The 20,918-nt window shown below is 37.7% G+C and overlaps 1 protein-coding gene across 1 annotated transcript in view; it reads right to left on the reverse strand.

Annotated features, from left to right (window-relative positions):
• Positions 1 to 212: 212 nt before the first annotated feature.
• CTR9 (CTR9 homolog, Paf1/RNA polymerase II complex component) overlaps positions 213 to 20,918 on the reverse strand; it is a 28,957-nt gene continuing 8,251 nt past the window's right edge. Inside the window, exons 7-25 of the mRNA XM_081061767.1 lie at positions 18,914 to 19,021; positions 14,108 to 14,215; positions 13,765 to 14,001; positions 13,449 to 13,538; positions 13,204 to 13,332; positions 12,918 to 13,101; positions 12,016 to 12,104; positions 11,371 to 11,556; positions 11,194 to 11,281; positions 10,866 to 11,014; positions 9,205 to 9,321; positions 8,903 to 9,048; positions 7,901 to 7,972; positions 7,259 to 7,394; positions 6,952 to 7,098; positions 6,383 to 6,540; positions 5,252 to 5,348; positions 4,907 to 5,019; positions 213 to 1,297 (exon numbers count right to left, since the gene is read on the reverse strand). Of these exons, the coding sequence (XP_080917893.1) occupies positions 871 to 1,297; positions 4,907 to 5,019; positions 5,252 to 5,348; positions 6,383 to 6,540; positions 6,952 to 7,098; positions 7,259 to 7,394; positions 7,901 to 7,972; positions 8,903 to 9,048; positions 9,205 to 9,321; positions 10,866 to 11,014; positions 11,194 to 11,281; positions 11,371 to 11,556; positions 12,016 to 12,104; positions 12,918 to 13,101; positions 13,204 to 13,332; positions 13,449 to 13,538; positions 13,765 to 14,001; positions 14,108 to 14,215; positions 18,914 to 19,021 (2,781 nt within the window). The 3' untranslated portion in view covers positions 213 to 870. The remainder of the gene's footprint in view (positions 1,298 to 4,906; positions 5,020 to 5,251; positions 5,349 to 6,382; positions 6,541 to 6,951; positions 7,099 to 7,258; positions 7,395 to 7,900; positions 7,973 to 8,902; positions 9,049 to 9,204; positions 9,322 to 10,865; positions 11,015 to 11,193; positions 11,282 to 11,370; positions 11,557 to 12,015; positions 12,105 to 12,917; positions 13,102 to 13,203; positions 13,333 to 13,448; positions 13,539 to 13,764; positions 14,002 to 14,107; positions 14,216 to 18,913; positions 19,022 to 20,918) is intronic.

A 20,918-nucleotide genomic window follows, 5' to 3' on the forward strand; every position in this document is an offset into this window, starting at 1 on the left:
ATGGGGGGAGGGGGGTTCACGGTGTGAGGGATGTAAAAATAAAATAAAATAAAACTATAGAAAAAAAAATCCATAAACCTATAAAGAATTACAAAACTTTTGAATAAACAACCTTTGGCTTACTTCAGCTTCTTCCAAATATTTGCCTATTTATGCTAAATGTTCATATACAAATGTACTGAGCAAAAAAAGAAAAGACAAAGTTACCCATAAAAGTTGGTAAAAGAATTTTATTATGTGGCTTAGGTACGTCTTTGCATTCTACTAACAAAAAAGCTTATTTCCACATCTTATTCAACCTAACAAATTATATATTTGTGATTTTATCTACATAGATGCAGTATTACACTACTGAAGAAACCTTTCCTTTCATTTGTACTTTGGTGCAATTATACAGTAGATACTTCTTTCTCCAGAAAATAAAAATATTCTCAATCTAAGTTTAAAATGGAACAAAGACATTAATGCCAAGTTTCTTGCACCACTTGGTAAACGATTGCAATAAAAACCAAAATGATATGCTGCTTAACACACAAAGAAGATGAAACATCTGCCACAGTTTCAGTCAAACCTTTGTAGGAATGATTTAGCATCTGGGTTTATTTTTACTGCAGTTTTCACATATGATAGGTGGAACTGTACCATAATGAAGGATAGTCACATTCTTCATTTGCACAAGAGACTCAAATATTGGACTCTAGCACAGGAAATGTCTCTTGGGGTTTAGTAATATATACAAATGGATAGAAAAAAAATTGCCTTAGGAAAAATTTCACAATTGTTTGACTAAACATCTGAAACATTTTTATCACAGCTTTCATATATTAAAAAAGTTTTCACCAGAGACGAAGCTTATTTATGAAATAAAACCTAGTCGCTATCATCTGACCCATGTTCTGAGCCCCGGTCCGAGGCCTCATTGTTGGAGGCCTCTGGTTCTGATTCATTTCCAGAGCCTCGGCCGAAACCCTCATTATCAGATCCCCTCTCCGAATCTCGATCTGACTCGGCACTTGGAGAAGCCGGGGGAGAGTCAATCTCAGAACCTCCCGAGCGGCTTCTTCCAGACTGCAGAGATTCATTATCAGATTGTTCGGAACCCGAAGGCCTTCTCTTTCTGGAGGGCTGGTCACTGTCTGAATCCTCATCTGACCGAGGTCTTCGGGGCCTCCGGGGACTGCCAGCCTCGCTGCCAGACTTGTTCTGGTTCTCATCTGAATCGCTCTCTGAAGAGGCATGTTTCTTCCGCTGTTCACCCTCGTCTGAGTCGCTGTTGCTATTGCTGTTCCGGGGATGTCTGGCAAAAAGACAAACATGGGTTAGACATCAGGATAGCCTATGGAGAACTTGACAAGTAGAGAATGTGCTTTCAAAAAATAAGGGCATTTAATGTTCTATTTCTTGACCTGAACAGTGTTTACACAGATGTTCATTTTGTGATACTTGTTTTGTCTACTTTTTTATAAATGTGATATATATAATAAAGACAGGATTAAAAAGAAAAGAAAATAAGGCATTTTAGCTATAAGATCATATAAACAGTGAAGAATGACTCTCACTAGGTTTTATTAGACATCTTTCATCAGAATAAAGCACTTCTCAATTTCATATATAAAACATAAAAAAGGGGTATTTTTGTTTATTTTTATAAACAAATTCATAGTAAAGGTAAAACCCAGGATATCACTTGGCTGTAGACTTTGAATAATTAACCTTCTCTCATGGCTGGATGAGTGGGACACTTCCCTGCCCTACTACCATCTCTGCTATCAGTATCTGAAGAGCCAAGTCACCATTTCTAGGTCAGGAATTGCTTCTGCACTAGCATCCTCTACCATGACCAGACTTACTCAAGATAGGAAGCTTGGGCTCAGAAGTCTGCAGCTTGTTTACTTTTGCTCTGAGTCCCCCCTCTACTTAACAGTTGTTAGGTTAATGGGAAGGGGACTTGTGCTCATATTTGGAATGGTGGTGGTACCCATGGATCTTGGCTTCCTGGAGACTCTGGAGGAAAAGAATATTCCTTTAACCACTGACAGATACTCACCCCCCAGAGCTTTGGAAAGGACATACTACTCCTTTGGCATATTCCTCAGTTTTGGTTTCCATAGCAGATATTCCAAGAAAGGAATATTGAATACTACAGGGCTCAGTCTAAGAAGGGTGATGGAAGTGAATATATTACTCTTTTCAGAAACCTCCACATATATTATGTGATTCAGATCACTCTGAGAGAATATGAAGTGCCTAAGAAGAGGATACTATATATTCATTCAGTATATATATGAGGTGTGATAAAAAATAGTGAATGTTTATATAATTTATTACAGTAAAAGACATATTGCCATTAATCCCCCTCAAAAATATGCCCCCTCACTTCGAACACTTATCCCATCATTCTTGCCACTTTCTTTTTTTTTGGGGGGGTGGGGGAGAGGAACAGGACTTTATTGGGGAACAGTGTGTACTTCAGGACTTTTTTCCAAGTCAAGTTGTTGTCCTTTCAGTCTTAGTTGTGGAGGGTGCAGCTCAGCTCCAGGTCCAGTTGCCGAACCGGCAGCCTTTGGAGTTAGGAGCATGGAGCTCTAACCGCCTGAGCCACCGGGCCAGGCCCTCTTGCCACTTTCTGAAGGAGTTCTGGAAGTCCTCTTTAGTGAGTGTCTTTAACTGCGCCGTCATGGCTGCCTCAATGTGCTGAATTGATTCAAAACATTTTCCTTTCATGGTCATTTTGACTTCGGGGAAGAGATGGAAGTCACACGTTGTCAAATCTGGTGAATAAGATGGATGAGGATACACCATAATGTTTACTTAACAGAACTTGCCATACCAGAAGCGATGTGTGACACAGAGAGTTGTCATGGAGGATGAAATAAAGACACTCACAAAAGAGGACTTCCAGAACTGCTTCAGAAAGTGGCAAGAACGATGGGATAAGTGTGTTTGAAGCAAGGGAGAGTTCTTTGAGGGGAATTAATGGAAATGTGTCTCTTATTATAATAAATTTTTTATTTAAACATTCACTGTATTTTTCAATCACACCTTGTACTAAAGGCCAGTGGGCCCCCTGGGATCCAACTCACTTCATTCCATCTGGCCAAATAAGGAAGCACTTCACAATGGTCAAGGCAGTTTAACTGATGCAAGTGGCTCAAATCATCCTGGCCTTGACCTCAGGTGTAGCCCTGGCAGCAGCTCGGCCTCTCACACTGGACCCTTCTAGCCACATTTTAATAGTGCTCACTCTAAACCCACACATTTCATTGCTCTGATACCTGCCCTAACCAATGGACTAGGGCAACACTGTGGCAAGGGCAAAACAGCACTTTCGGAAAATGCAACACAAACTTGTGTCAGCCAGTGTCTTCAGAGAAAAGGGGAACTGCAAATCGCTACATTTCTCTCTAGATTTGGTTCCCTACAGATCTCTACCTTACAAGGCTAGCCCTCCACCAGTACCCTTTGCCCCTCAATGTGCTAACCTCTCACCTCTAACCAACCAGAACTATTTATTCTCCTAAGACTCAAACAGCTCCTTTACAGAAAACATCTCTTACAACTCCTCCCACCAGCCCAACTCCAGATTAGGTATGGTCTGTGGAGAACAATAAATGCAAAACCTAAGTGCTGTAACACTCATCTCACTGTAATGTGGTTTTTGGTCTATCTGTGATTTTCCACTGCCTCTAAGGTATAAATTCCTTGGGGGCAGGGTCTATGTCTTTTTCTTCTGTAACCCTAGCACTCAGCAGGCTATCTCATACAATGGCTATTCAAATGTCTGTTGAATGAATGAATAAATGATGGTCATCACAAGAACATGGTGTAGTACATCATTAAGAGTCCTAGTCTACGAGTTCAAATGGGGGGGCACCTCAATCTTGAGGGACAAGTTTAGGACAAATAGAATCGAATATTACTTCTCCTTTAGCCTTGAGCTAAAGGAGAGTACTGGACAAGCAGTCAAGGATAAGCTCTCCACAAAGCAGGCAGAGCTGAGTCACCATTGCTTGACATGGGAGGAAATGGTCAAGCTCCCTATCTCCACATGACCAGGATCAGGTTGCTCATAATACTGTAGACAGTTAATGGTAGTGTACAAAATGACATATTTAGGAGAATGTCACGCAGGAAATTTCAAAATAGGTTTTCTTCTTTGATGGACAAACACGTAGTACCATGTTTCGAAAATAAGACGGGGTCTTATATTAATTTTTGCTCCAAAAGACGCATTAGGGCTTATGTTCAGGAGATGTCATCCTGAAAAATCAGCTAGTGCTTATTTTCCAGTTAGGTCTTATTTTCAGGGAAACACGATAGGATAAAATTATGGGGTTAGAATAAGATGGGTGTGAAAATCTTTTCCAACAATAACATTGTAAGAAGCTGCAGAGAGAACATTTTAGCAGTGACCATTCTTTTTCATTTTTAGCCTTTAAATTGTTGCTATTACTCAAACAAGCTCCTTTTTTTTTTTTTAAGCTTTCTGACTCTGCTTGAGCCTTCCACACTTTCACAAAGATTTTCTGCCCTTCAATAAGGAAAGCACGCTTGCTCCTGTCAAACACAATTTAGCACACATGGATCCACCACAGGCCCTAATGACATGATTTTTTCATTTTAGACAATTCCATTAGAACTTCGGGTCTCACAGCATGAACTCTGCAGGGTCCGCCTGGGTACACATCACATGTAGATTTTTGGCGCTTTCCTAAACTTTTTGGTATAAAGGTAAATACTTCTATTACCAGGGGCTTGGGACAGCCTAGTTTTGTTAGAGGCTATATTCTTGGACAGCTTCCAAAGGTTGTCACACGCTGGACCATTCTGAATGCCTGTAGACACCGTTCCTGGAAAAGCTCGGTTATCTTTCATTGAAAGTATATACAAAGGGAAAATTTCCTACCCTTCATCAGCAATCTTAAGTTTATCCTCATCTGAAGAATCATCACTTGATGATATTATGGCTTTGGATTTTATTTTTCCCTTCATTGAAGGAGGCAGACGTTCTGGCTTGGGCTGAAAAAAGATCAAATATAATAGGTAAGTCAAGGCTCACCTTAGGACATCTTGTTAAATTGGGTTTGCACTATAACGATATCATCAAACCATAACCAATGAACTTCAAAAACAAGTATTTGTGCTTGAAGAAACAGCAAGGAAAGAATATATTCTAGTGTACTGCAATCTTTTATGCCTACATAAGAGATTGTACGGAGGGGGACAGAAAACCACAGTATTATCAACTTACAGCCTTCTTTTTCTCTGCTCTTGGTGGACGGCGCTTTTTTGGTTTGGGGCCATTTTCTGTTTCGTCATCATCAGATCCTTCTTCTCCCTTTGGAGGTCTTAAGGTAGTGAACACCAAGAAAAAGTTTGCCATCAAATTATTATTCATTCTGAATACTCTTCTCTCTGGGTGCTATCCTCAATCATACAGTACAGTCCTCAAGGGCAGAGGCCGTGACTTATTCTTCCTGTACACAAGGCCCAGGAGTCTGCAAAAACTATGTATTATGCAATGTCTGCGGACTCATTTAGTCACTGGTGAGCCCTCTGATTAATCTAAAATAAGTTTGAATCTTGCATTTGGTGGAGTGATAAAGAATGTGAGAAAAGACCCAGGTTCCAGACCTCAACATCTTTCCCCTTCTCTTTCTTCCCAATTACTCATTCCAGGCCTGCTAATGTCCCGCTACAGCTTCAATTTCACAGGTCGGTGTCTGAATGAATACACCCGATTCTTTCCCAAGTATAGTCAACTAAGGGTTGGGAAGAACAGACCTAGGTAAGATAGCTAGCTGGGGGTTCCTGGACAGGGAAGCACCATGAGAGAGGAACAGAACAGCTTAGGGACACCTCCACTTGAGAGATGGGCAGGGCACCACTTATTTTAACAGCAGATGGCACTGGAAGAATTAAAAGGTCCTTCTTTCACATTAATTTACATTTTAAACTTCCAGCAAAACCATGAAGTGGGTATCGTTATTACCATTTTACAGAGAGGAGCTGAGGCTCAGTGACTTATTTTAAGATTGCACATGGACAGGTAGTGTGGACACACGGGTTCTCTCATTCTTGTTTGCATACATCTTCCAATAAATATTACAATTTTAAAGACATAAGAAAGGCAATTAATTATGACTAACTTATAGCTCTCAGAAGGAAAGCTGAGGAGGTGTGTGGTGATTCCAAGTACCCATCGGATTTTGAGGTGGGGTCTATCTTAGTATTAAAGTAGGAAGTGGGATATCAAAGGCTTTACTATTTGGGAAGATCTAGTAATTGCCAGGTGTTTGCAAATTGTAAATATAAGAAAGATTCAGAAGGTGAAAAATCTTCTATCAGCTTTATAAGGTTATTTAAAACACATTAATGATACCTTCTCCTCTTTTTCTTCTTTCTCTCACCACCCTCCTCTTCTTCACCTTCTTGTTCACTACCACTACCCTTTCTTCTCTTCTTCTTTTTGGATATTGGCAGCTCTTCATCGGAGTCATCATTGACAAATTCATCGAACTCTCCTCCCTTCTTAGAACGCTGGAATCCAAACAAGACTACAATCAGTTCTTTCCTGGCTAATGGAATGTGGCTGGAATTCTAAGGTGTAGAAAGAGGGCCTATCTTATCAGTCATTTAACAAATGAAGGCTCTTTTACCAAGTCACATAGAAGAGGTGCTTGGTAGGACCCAAATTTTAAAGACTTTTAATTGAGATCAATGTCTCAAATGGCAAAAATCATCAACTACTTAGGTCACTACAAGGTAAAATTTGTATTGAGCTAACAGAATGCATTTCTAAATACTGGATGCCAATTAAAGCACTCCATCTTGGAGGACTGTCTCTTAGTTAAGGACTAAGTATGGAATGAATGTAATCGATTTTCTTCATTTCTGAAAGTCACAAGACAGGGATCGGTGCCATCAGTGTTAGCCGAAGTCACATCTTACCCGTCCACCACCACCACCTCTTTTCTTTTCTTTTATTGCTTCAGTCTCCCCAGTAAACATAAGAATATTTTTGGTCTTCTCTACATACTGGGCCCGCTGTTCCAAAAGTTTCTTTTGCTCTTCTTTTTCTCTGAGACGTTTTTCTTCCTATGAGAAAAAAAAAGGGCAGAAAAAAAAACAAAAAACCTCATCAAAATGTTCTTATGATGAAATAAATCATGATTACCATCACTTTTTTTTGCTTTACCATATAAAGTATATGTATGTACATAAGTCCTTAATTATAGTCTAAGTGAAAACACAATACCTGTTCTTTAAGAAGTTTCTGCCTTAACAGCTCTTTTTCTTGTTCTTGTTTGGCGCGCAACTCCCTCTCTTCTTCATCCTGTTTGCGTGCCCGGGCCACATGGTACTGGGCCTGGCTCAGTAAGTCAGAGCACTGCCTAGAACATTTCAGATTTAGAGAAACATGAATATATCTAGTATACTTTTTGTTCAAAAACTCACAACATCTGTTTTCAGACAAATTAAAAAGTTGGAAGTAGGATCATTAGCTGATATCTATGGGAAGTCTTAATTAGCAAAATAAACTTCTTTTCTCATAAGCCAATACTGTCAACTATGTTAAGTTTCCAAATTATAAACATTCGCCCAAAGCACAGCTAAAAAGGTTTCCAACATTATCTTCACATGTGACTCAGAATCAGGAATCATACCTTCATTCTGGTGACATAGCTGATGTATTTTCCCACACAACTTAAGTAGTAAATAAATCCTGCCATAGTTCTTGAAAGGACCTTTAGGAGAAAGCCTTGGTCCAGGCTGGAGAGTCCATGAGTGTGAAAGACTGACCCCTAGACAGCCAGGAACCTGTCCACTGTTGTCACTCTCCCAGCCCACGTTAGGATCACTGCCTCATCCAAAGTCACCTTCCATAAATAGTAATTACCTGGCTTCTGTAGCAGCGAGGGCCAAATCAAACCTCATTTTATCTCCCACTTTACTCAAGTAACTGAAGTATCTAAATAGAATGAGAAAATAAAATACTTTACTTAAAAAAATTCTAATGAAATAGGTCCTTTAGATTTTTAATCTGTTGTACAAAAATTATCTGAGAAAAGGCTTATATATTGACTGACTTACATGCACGTATTTAATACATGAAGGGCTATCATCTCAATAGGAAAATTATATATGCAACTCACTTAAAAAAAGACTCTCATCAATATGCCACTCAATCTGTTTAATAAAAAACAAGTTCATTAAGAAAAGCCAAGTTACATTTTAATGTTATCAGTAAATTAACAAACAACCAAAAATCAGTTCAAGCAATGAATATCTACTAAACAGTAAATTTACTAACTATGTCAACATGGAGATTAGGAGGCGTAGGCCACAAAATGCTTATACTCTACCAAGCAAGGCAAGAAATGCTCAAATAAGAATGCAAATAAGGTTAGGCATAACATGAAGAGATGCCTGGTTTTAATTTTACCACACTATAAAGTCACATAAATTTTGAACTGAGCTGAAAAAAATCTAATCATTATTTAAGAGAAAAGGCCTTAATCTTAGCTTAATGAAAATTAATATCCCATAAAAAGATACTCTGCTATAAAAAATAAAACCAACATAATTAGAATCTAAAAGTTTCAAGTGTGTTAAATGTTGGGTCATATTATTAAGTTAATGAAGACTCTAAGGCAAGCTTGCAAAGCTAGCTGGCCAGTTCTAGGGATCTGGCTACACCATCCAAATGTGGCAGGTTTGACGCCACCTGGTGGCAGCTGTCGGCTTTGGCTTAAAAATCGCTGGAATGATTTGAATAGGTTCTCTTTTGAGATTCCCTTTTTCTAACAGATCCTGGAAGGAAATGATTTTCAGCACCTTTTGAGACACATAGGTCTAAAGAAATGAAATGTTTCAAAGGTTGTTTCTACAAAATCTTTACCTATGTGCAAGTTCCAGTTCTTTCACAGCATTAAGTACTTCCTTCAGATTACTCTTTTCATCTTTCAGGACAGAGGTAGCTAATCTCTGCAGGACCAAGGCTACATTAAACATAAGAACTGTATCACTGGGTGCCACATGTCTAGCCTATAAATAAAAAACAGAGCAAATATTTTATATAATCTAATGACATGAGAAGGATTTCAGTCAAATAGTATCAAGTATGTGAACATGCATAAAACAGAACAAAAAATATATACTGGAGCATAGAATTGAATGAGAATAATAATGAGTTCTTTTTACCTTCAGCAAAGTCTGTTTGCATTCCTGCAACTTGCCACACTTAAAGAGGGCCCGGGCCAAATAGAGCACAACTTCAGTGTTCTGGTGCTTATAGAACTTTCTGAGGCAGTTTTCATACTACGATAAAAGTTAAAACACAAGAAGGATTAAATGATTCTGTCATTCTGTAATAAAATTTCAAGCGATTTTCAAGCTGTATGAAAAGATATTTTATCCTTTGAATAGCTAATTTCAAAAGATCTGAGAATGATCCTTGACATTCAGCAGGATACATTTTTTTTTAAACTTTTATTTATTTTAAGTATTTTTCCAGGACCCATCAGCTCCAAGTCAAGTAGTTATTTCAATCTAGTTGTGGAGGGTGCAGCTCACACTGGCCCATACGGGGATCGAACCAGACATCCAGGTGTTACAAGCATCAAGGTCTAACCAACTGAGCTAACTGGCTGCCCCCCAGGATACATTTTCATAACATAAAAAACTGATCATAAGACAAACTAGATACTTGAAATAGTTTTTCCATTTGAAATTTGGACCAACACTGAAAGGATAAGGACTTTTTCGTATCTTTAGCAGTATGTAGAATTAGCTTATTGATAACTTATTAGAAGTCATGCGTCTAGCTCCTTTGGGTTCTACTCTCTACCACCTTTAGGATTAATGGAACCTACTGGCAATAAGCAAGAGACATCTCATACTTCTAGCTGTTGACTTTTTGGTAAAATCAATACTACAGCAATACCAGTGTTAATTTTGCCACGAACTTGTCACTTGTTAACCATGGAACATATCTTGTTACAGAAGACAGACAGTTTTTCCCTGAATAGTCCGTGTAATTAATTTGCATTTTAAAAGGCAACATTATCATTCTGCAGATCAGGAAGGCCCAACTCCAAAACCTGAGACTATATATGTAATCTGGGTTTTATAAGTCCTTGTGACCAGTGCCTTTCCAATTTTCTGAATATAGTAATAATACTCACCCTTCTTAGAAAAAAAGGTTAACTACTTCCCAGAGCCTGGACTGCTCTTATCTTCTATCTTTAGAAGGAAGCTTGTTTTTTCTGACCCTAATACTTCCCATAGAGCCCAAGAGCCTTTTAACTTTTTAGTAAGAGTAGTATGACTCTTTTATTTCAAGTTCTAGCACTCAACAAATATGAAACACACAACAATATTCTATAATCATGAAAACATCTCCATGGAGTTTTTTCTTTTAAAAATGTCATTTAACTTTTCTGAAACTCAGTCCCCCCATCTAAGACATTTGTAAAACAAGCAAACAGATGTTAATTCCTCCCTATCTTCTGGGTACTCACTGATATGCTAGGCATGTTAGTGCCAAGTATGGCACCAAGTACTTTTCATACCGGATCCTCACAAAATTCTATGAGATTAAGGTACAATTATCCCCATTTTATAGGTAGGGAAACTGGCTGAGAGAGGATGTCCTTTGCCCAAGGCATACAATTAGTGATGGAACCAGGACTCATAGCTCTCTCTGGACACCAAAGACTGGCCTTAACATTATATCATTACAAACCTCTGAATAGACACAGTATCACACACGATAGCATGCAGAGTGATGACAAGGCCAGAATGGTTAAGAAAACATCTGCTCAACAATGAACACGATATAAAAATGTATTAAAAGACGTTACCATCTGAACAGCACTGATATACTGCTTCTGTTCCACATAGATGTGTGCTAGGTTCAACCACACATCACTGATATCTGCTGTTGCTTCTCTTACTTGGGCAAATACATCACGAGCTTCACGGAAATATCCTTTGTGGGCTAAAACAGCTCCTAAAGTTAGAAAAAAGTTCAGAGTTAAGAATTTTCTAATTGTGGCCAGAAAAACAACTTGAAGTCCTATTTTTACACAACTACCTTCATTCCATTCAGAGAAACAGTCTGACCTACAAACATTCCTCCAAAAGCACTCATTTCACAAATCACTATGGATATCCAAATCACATAATCACCTATGCCGTTAGCAGCATATAGGTTCTTTGCATCATTTCTGAGTACTTGCTTATAGATGGCCAGAGCACGGTCTTGATGGCGCTTTTCCTATAAAAAGAAACAAACATTATAAAAAAATTCAAACAAGAAATGAAACATGTATCATCAGTTTTGTTTTAAAGACACAAAAAGATTACCTTTTCTCTGTCTCGCGTGGGCTGATGCAAAGTTTGGAGCCAGACGTTGCCAAGGGCCAGCATAGAATAAGTGTCGCTCTGTGTAGATGGTTGTTTTAATATCCTCTCAAATTTCTTCTGGCCCGGACCCCATTCTTGTTTTGCCAAATGAAGATTCCCGATCAAAGACCAAGCATCTGGATGGTCCTGAAACAGACATATAAAAAGAAGCAAATGCTGGAATTTAGATTCAGAGAGATCAATCATCTTTCCACAATAGCTGATTACTGAAGAGGTTTACAAGCTATATTTACAACAGTGTTTTTCAAACTGAGATTTGAGATGGATTAGTGAGTTGTAAAATCAATTTAGTATATAGTTATCAGCATAAGAAGAGCAACAGAATGATTTGCAAAACTTTCATTTATTTCTTTTATATACACACATGTGTATACTAGGCTATGATGTGAAATCTATTTCTTACTGTGGGTAACAATCAAAAAGTTTAGATGAATCCTATACTCTAATATCTTGAGCACGTAACTGAAAACAACGGGGAGATGCTAAGATATTAGAAACATGATAGTCATTAAAAGGAAAAACTGACTTACTAGGGGGAGAAGATGAAATAATTATTTTTCAAACCTCAGAGTTTGTATTACCAACCTGATTAATCTGCAGAGCTTCCTTAAACCAGTCTGAAGCCTCATAAAAGTTTCCTTTATCTCTAGCCATGGCTCCTAGTCTCAGATAACCTGGAAATACATTTAAAAGTTTTTGCTTAAAATATTAGCTATAAGGATAATTTTAAAGTCCTACTTTTGAAATAATCATTTTCTGTTAACACACTCATACAATGAACAGAAAAGTTCCACAGGTGAAAAAATGTCCAGCACCAATATAACTAACTAATAACCTACCAAGTTAAAGCAACTCCGTCATCGTCAGGTTTACTGTTTGACATCACAGATTTATCTCCTCCATCCCCTTCCCAATGCTTGCACAATCGCCCAAGTCTTTATCTCAAGCTGTTATTTAAAAAGCTTGGAGCTGTTGTTTCCAATTTCTCTCTGACGCATTGCACTGTCAACTTACTTTTTCTTAAAAAGCTTCCTGTCATATAGAAAAATAGTGAAAGCCTGGACTACTAAGGAGTACTAGTTAGAAAACCTGAGGCTCTTCCACTTAAGGGAAGACACTGTTCTTTCTCACTATTATAAACATTGCAAAAATGTTCATATGAAATCAAAGCAGGACCATCATAAAGGTAAATCCATCACCAAATATGCTAAGGAGTTGTTAAAAGTCTAATAAAAGTAGCTGACCCACTGAAGATAGCCTCATCTATGAAATGTGATCCAACTGACTTTTTGTTTAGTTTCTAGCATAAATTTAAATGAAGCTGCATTTTCTTTTTTAAGGCTACAAATTTGCCTTGAAGAACAGTGGACATTATAACCTTTAAAATTGTTTACTATTGGTTCTAAGAAAGATTTTATTTTTTTAGGCTAGATTTTTGCTGCTGTTGTGGGAATTTTAATACATTTTAAAAAGTTTAAAATTCTTACAGTCAACATAATTAGGATGTTCCCGTAAAATGTTTTTATATAGTTTTTCTGCTTCGTGGAATTCACACATTGCCTCATACAGCCTGGCTAAATTATACGATGTTGTGACAGAAATGGCATTATAATAATGTTCATCATGCTCAGCTTCTGCCTTTGCGCGATCCAATGATGCCAAAAAATATTTCTATGAGAAAGAAAATGACATTGTTAAAAGATTTAGTTGATACATCTTAAAAAGTGTGCATTCAACTTGATAGTATAAATGGGAGTATTTCTCTTTTCCTACCTTTGCCTCCCCTAGATTTCCAAGTCTAAAATGGAGGGCACCCACATTATTCAGAATCTCTGGGGGGACATCAGCCTGCACTTTCTCCTGAAGGATCCGTGTTGCTGTTCCATAGGCTGAAAGGGCACCCTGTATTTTCAAGGTGAACAGAATAAGTGTAAATGAAAATAAGAGAGAGACACATACTACACACCAGGCTTACAAAAAACACATTAGACAGGAGATGAAAAACATTGCTAAAATACCTGTATATCGGTCTGTTCTAAGATTTGTGCCAATTCAATCCAAGCTTCAACGTCATCAGGATACTGTTCTGTGACCTTCTTCAAATGGCCCTGGTAAAAAAAGAGATCATAAAGCTAAAGCATCCAACCACAGGCTGTCAAAGGAAAAAGTGATGGCTACTCTACACTGTATAGTAAGTCAAGTGCTATTTCAACTAGAGTTAGCTCAGCTAACAAAACTGCTTCCATCATATCTTGACTAGCAATAAAAAGAAATGAGGAATAAGAGTCCAGGGATAAATTATAAAAAATAGCCAAGATTTTAAAAAAAACGTACCTTGGCAATATCTCGTTTTTCTTGATCTTCTGAGGCAGCATATAGAGAGCCAAGAATTTTCATAGTTTCATAATTATTAGGATAAGCTTTCAAAACTTTCTCAAAGCACTGAGATGCATTTTCTTTGTCACCTCGATAAATATACATTTGTCCCAAACCAAAAAATGGCAGCACAAAAGAGGATGAGGCAAACTGTGTGGCTTGATAATAGTACTGGAAAGCTTGGTCATAATCTTCCTAAAAAATGAAAATAAAACAAGACCAACAATATGTACAAAGTTTTTCAAAGAAAACTATAAAACAAAAAGGATTAGATATTTAGAGAGGTATGAAATGACCTTACCTGGACATGGAATGATCTAGCCAGCTGGTAGCAACTTTCTGCTTGCATGGCCTCCACTTCTGTATTATGGAATGCGTGAAGAGCCAAGTGTTGCACTTTACTGTAATCCTGCACAATGAAGATTTGGAAATCAACTGAGTAAACTCTTAACAGTCTCAACCATAAGGCTTCTTTTAAAATGTTAACTGAATTAAAAATAATAGTACTGTATCCAGAAATACTAATCATTTTTCTCGTTACTCTTGCTGATAAAATTGAGGGGAGATGGGAGGCAACATTTACCTAGTACTTAACATTTGCCCATTGCATCTATCACTTCATTTAATCCCTACAACAATCCTTTGTGGTATCAGCCCTATTTTTGTGATGAGAAAACCTAAGAGAGGTTAAGTCCCTTATGAATAATAATGGGAGCACTTACAATTTATTGAGAACTACTTTATGTTAAGCACTATATGCTAGGTGTGATATTTGTGTTAGTTCCAAGTTTAATCAAAACCCTGCAGTGTCATTATTACCATTTTATTGATGGGGAAGTAGAGGCTTACAGAAATAAAGTGTGTTGTCTAAGGTGGAAAAGCTAGAATCTGCAATTTGTTTGCGTTTTGACTCCAAGGAAATGCTATATTACATGAGAATAGCCACGTGCCAGAGCTGGATTTGAATTCAGCTCTATTTGAATGCATGGGTCCATGCACTTCCTATTAGATCTGGCTTCCATTTGGATTATCCTTAGTTGGATTATCCTTAGATAATCTCCTTAGAGTCTCCAAATCAGTTTATGGAGTGGGAAACAATTTTCTGATTTTAATAGGAATGTGTTTTATTCATTAAGTACTGCTTTATTTGGTCATTGGCCAGCCAGTTCTGACCTCTTTTTTTTTTTAAGATTTTATTGGGGAAGGGGAACAGGACTCTACTGGGGAATAGCATGCACCTCCAGGGCTTCTTTCCAAGTCAAGTTGTTGTCCTTTCAGTCCTAGCCGTGGAGGGCGCAGCTCAGCTCCCGGTCCAGTTGCCGTTTATAGTTGCAGGGGGCGCAGCCTACCATCCCTTGTGGGAGTTGAACCGGCAACCTTGTGGTTGAGAGGACGCGCTCCAACCAACTGAGCCATCCGGGAGCTCAGCGGCAGCTCAGCTCAAGGTGCCGTGTTCAATTTTAGTTGCAGAGGGCGCTGCCCAACATCCCTTGAGGGACTTGAGGAATTGAACTGGCAACCTTGCGGTTGAGAGCCCACTGGCCCATGTAGGAATCGAACTGGCAGCCTTCAGAGTCAGGAGTATAGAGCTCCAACCGCCTGAGCCACCAGGCCGGCCCCCAGTTCTGACATTTTTATTTTTAAATATTAAATATTAAATTATTAGATATTAAAAATAATGTGATTGCAGTGTTTAACACTAACTGAGTGTTTCCCATTAGATAAATATTTAATGTATATATTACATTTAATTCTAATTACAACCCCTCAAATTCTATAAAGTAGGCATTATTACTGTTTTATAAATACGGAAATTAAACTTCAGAGAAATTAATTTATCTCACCATAGCCACATAACTATATAATGGTGATACCTGAATGTGAACCAAGTGATTCAAACTCCACACTTTGTTACACAGTCTTTTAGCTAAATTTACATATTGTTCAACTGGGATAGGGGAAGGGTTAAACGTTAAATTTGTTTTGCTATGGAACCTACTTTAATTTCCTTATTTTTATTACTCCATGACTCATGACACACTGTCAGGAAATAAAACAGTTCTATGTGAAATTTAACATATGATGTATTAAAGATTAGATTCTATTTTAAAATCCTCATTCATATCTTCTTTAGCACAACTGAAATTTGTTAGTTTTCCCCAAAATTTTTGTCCTTAATCCACTCTGCATTCTGGCTGCTTTTCTTTCTAATCAAAAGTCCAAGCTCAGTTCTCAATTTTCTCAAGAGGTCTGTGTTAACTGCCCCAGGAGTCATAATAGCTCCTATCTCTAAACCCACTTTACCCCTCAATTACTGATGCGTCTGGGATATTAATTAATAATATCCTTTCTTCCCAGCTAAATTATTCTTCTCTAGGGGAGGCAAGGTAGTGTGGTAGATGGAGAAAAGATAAGATTTCAACTTGACTATATAGCTGAGTAAATTTCGGCAAGTGATGTTATTTAACTTTGCTGAGCCTCACTTTCTTATCTATAGAAATGAAAATAGAAATAGCCTGCCTACCTCCTCAGGCTGCTATGACAAATTGGAAAATGTATGTAAATGTGCTCTGTAAACCTTAAAGACATACATTCAATGCAAGAATGTATGTCTGGGGCGGCCAGATGGCTCAGTTGGTTAGAGCATGAGCTCTCAACGACAAGGCTGCTGGTTCAATTCCCGCATGGGATGGTGGGCTATGCCCCCTGCAGCTAAAGATTGAAAACAGCAACTGGATTTGGAGCTGGGCTGCGCCCTCCACAACCAGATTGAAGGCCAACGACTTGGAGTTGATAGGCCCTGGAGAAACACACTGTTCCCCAATATTTCCCCCAAAAAATTTTTTTAAAAAAGAATATGTCTCACCTCATCTGGCACAGCGCTGATCACAGATCAGATGTCCAGTAACACTCTGGCTTGATTTACATATTCTACTTACATAATCTGTAAGGTTCTATATATACTGATTGTGTTAAATACAAACAAGTCTTTATCTTCAGCAGTGAAACAGTGACTAGCACTGAGATTAAAAACTGAACAATTCTCCTTTGCTTCAAGGAAGCTGCCCTATAGCTGTGAGTACTGATTATTAGATATACACTCAAATACTTAAGAATCAGTCCTTTGTTTTTCCCCAGTAAAAACTAAACTAATGTAGGTAACTTTTATCTTAAATAGTAACTTCATTTGCTTATAAAATACATTTCCATCTTCTCCCTAAACAGTTGCCTTTTAGTACCATAACAGTTATAGCATAAAGCTCAATAATGCATTATGAAAGGGGAATATGCTTCCATAGCCAGAGGGAATAAAGCATAATGGTGAATAGTTGTGTGATCTTAGGTTATTAACTGTGCCTCAATTATTCATTTCCAAAATGGGGATACTACCTACCTCATAGGATTGTGGGGAATACTATAAATTCATGGAATGCATTTTTAACAGTACTTGGCATTTAGTAAGCATTCAATACATATTAGTAGCAACAATCACAGTAACATAGCATCTGTTATTAATAAGGATTGATGCAGTTTTATGACTTTTTGCTATTTAACTATTTGTGACTAAATTGCTATTTAAGTAATTTAAAGTTCTTAGTACAATTTAGTATCTGATTTCAATATGGCAGATTAAACTTACATGCTTATTCTATAACTTTGCCAATGAAATCTTGGCTTTGGTACTTAAGAAACCTAAACTACCATTGTTTCTATAGAATTAGTGGCAACTTTAAAAATTACATCATGATCAATATGCAGAAATTTCAATGACTCCTTGTTGTCTTGTATGTTCAAACTCCTTATATTACACAAGGGGAGCACTATCTGAATCTCATGCATGACCTACCATGCCCCTTAATATGCTATGCTCTTACTTAACTAAACTAAGACTATTGCATAGATTTGTACCTTTTCCCTACTTAGAGATCTGTACCCTTCCCCTAGTTCAAGAGCTTTGCCTTCTTGTTGGAAGCCCTCCTTTAACCACATGATCACTTTCTCTTCATTTCTGTACCACATCAGGGTAGACACTTTTATCTTTACATTTACATTTGTTTACATGATTGTTTTTCACGAAACTGAACTCCTTGAGTGCATAAATCATGTCTTACTGACTTCTACGTTGCTATCACAGTGTTGAGTACGGTGTAAAGGGTCAATAAATGTTAAATGAATGAATAGACAAATGTACCCACCCCCAGATGATTAGCCCCAGATACAAACTAATCTGAAAAAAAAACTCTTGACATCTTTAAATTGTTTTCCCTGTTATAAATATAAAGTATTAACTGCAGTATAAAAAAAACAAAAAAATCAGGATTCAAAAGTAAAGAATTTTATACCTTCCTGGCTAGCCTGGGGCAGCCACTATGGGAACCAGTATGGAGGTTCCTCAAAAAATTAAAAATAGAACTACCTTATGACTCTGCAATCCCACTTCTGGATATTTATCCGAAGAAATCTGGAACACTAATTTGAAAAGATATATGCATCCCTATGTTCATTGCAGCATTATTTACAATAGCCAAGATATGGAAGCAACCCAGATGTCCATCCATAGAGGAATGAATAAAAAAGATGTAGTACATATATACAATGGGATATTACTTGGCCATAAAAAGAATGAAATCTTACCATTTGCGACAACATGGATGGACCTAGAGGGTATTATGCTAAGTGAAATAAGTCACACAGAGACAGACAAATACCATATGATTTCACTTACATGTAGAATCTAGAAAACAAAATAAGCGAACAAACAAAACAGAAACAGATTCATAGACACAGAGAACAAACTGATGGTTGTTAGATGGGAGGGGAGTTGGGGGTGTTGGGTGAAAAAGGTGAAGGGACTGAGAAGTACAAATTGGTAGTTACAAAACAGTTACAGGGAAGTAAAGTACAACATAGGAAATATAGTCAATAATATTGTAATAACTATGTATGGGGTCAGGTGGGTACCGGACTTACAGAGGGGATCACTTCGTAAGTTATATAAATGTCTAACCACTATGCTGTATACCTGAAACTAATAAAATACTGAATCTTACCTGTAATTGAAAAATAAAGTTTTTTAAAAAGAACTTTAATAAATGACTTCTCTTACCTTTTTGAAGAAAAAATGATTTGCCAAGTGGTTCAATACCATAGGGTTGCTAGGATCAATAGTATAGGCTCTGGAAAGAAGTTGGACACCATTTTTGATGGAATCAGCCTAAAAGAAAAACAATGACGGCTGGATTGAGTGAAAAATTACTTAATTAGCACTTTTTCAGTTGTCTTTATCGTCTGAAAGAAATAAGGTTATGCAAATCTAAGTTCAGATACCAAAATATAGCTCGTGTTTTAGTTGACCTTCACCAGGGATAAAACATTTCAAATAGTGAGTTAAATTGTTAGAATTTAGTTTTCTTAAACTTAACTACAGAAGCATCTGTATTGGAAGCTGTGTCTAGACAATTGTATATAAGGTGAAGCATGATGGGGAGCTTCCTTCTCAAAATAAGATAGAACTTCTCTATGAGAAAGCCTTTTATCCTCTCCTTTTCCTCCTTCCTTAAAAGGTTGATACCATAATAAGATGCTTGGAGATGTAGCAGTTATTTTGCAACTATAAGGTGACAAACTTGAAGAAAGTCCAAGTATTAAGGGAGGACAGAAAGATATAAAACATGGGCTTGATGATACTGAGGTGCCAAATCCAAAACCACTGGGTTTAGTAAACAATAAAAACCCTATGTTTAAGTCACTGTAGTGTATTTTTTGTTACTTGCAATTGAAAGCATTCCAAACTGACATATAATCTACAATCCCTTATCTGAGATTCTGAAATCCAAAAACCTCTAAAAAACAAGTTTTTTGGTACTCTTGGAATAAGCTCATTTGGTGGCAAAACTTTCCCTGAATTGTGAGGGTATCTATCCTATTAGTGTGAACAGTAACTCATTTACCATAGAAATATACCATATTTTGCCGTGTATAATGTGCACCCATATTTTAGGCCCAAACGTTTCAGGGAAAAAAATCTTTCATTTTAATTTTTTAATTTAAATTTTTATTTGTTTACATTTAGGTACCTGTTTTTGTATTATAAAGGCATTTCAGCATTTATTTATTTATTCCCCTCCCCCCCGCCCTTCTTCCACCTCGCCCCTGCACTCTAGTTCAAGCTGTTGTTTCTCAGTCTAGTTGTGTAGGACACAGCTCCCTGGCCCATGCCGGTATTATGAGCCTTGCGACCCCCCGGCTGAGGTAGTCGGTTACTGGTCGTCAGTCGGCCACTCACAGCAGCTCACAGCAGCTCTCGCCGACTGCCGGCCGCTCACGCTGCCTGCTGGCCACTCATGCTGGCCACCGGCCACTCATGGCAGCACACGGTAGCCCATGGGAGCACACGGCAGCCCACACCAACCTCAGGTGGCTCACGGCAGCCCAGCTCCAGAGAGAGCTGTTGTTCACAATCTTAGCTGTAGAGGGCACAACTCACTGGCCCATGTGGGCATCGAACCAGTGACCTCGGCGTTAGGAGCATCGCGCTTCAACCACCTGAGCAACAGGGCCGGCCCAGCATATTTTAACATATTATGGTACAAGAAATTTTATGTAACTAATTATAAAACACACGAACAGATACAAGGTACAAGCAAGTCTATGTACGGGTAACAAATTTACGATATTTATGCATCCTAGAAGGCAAGAACTCTTTGTTGTTGCAAGTTCATCGTAAGTTCAACAAAACTGATCATTGTATTTCTGGGTATTATTTTACATATGGATATTGTTATTGATTTCTAGAGTTACTTTTTTAACTCATACGCATAAATAAAAGAATTAAAAACACTTATACAGATACGGAATTAGTACTACCCATGTATAATGTGCACCCTTATTTTTCCCTCACAAATTTGGGCAATAAAGTGCACATGATACATGGCAAAATACAATAAGTTTATATTTGGGGTTGTGTCCTAGTAACTGGGGTGTTTTATATTATGCAGTGCAGGCATCATATTACATTTCTATACTCTGAAATCTTGATTTCTAAAACACTCTGGCCTTAAGGGTTTTAAATAAGGAACCATGAGCCTGACAAATCAGCCAGGAAATAGATA

The sequence above is a fragment of the Rhinolophus hipposideros genome (assembly GCF_964194185.1).
Source record: "Rhinolophus hipposideros genome assembly, chromosome: 10".
Classification (NCBI taxonomy): Eukaryota; Metazoa; Chordata; class Mammalia; order Chiroptera; family Rhinolophidae; genus Rhinolophus; species Rhinolophus hipposideros.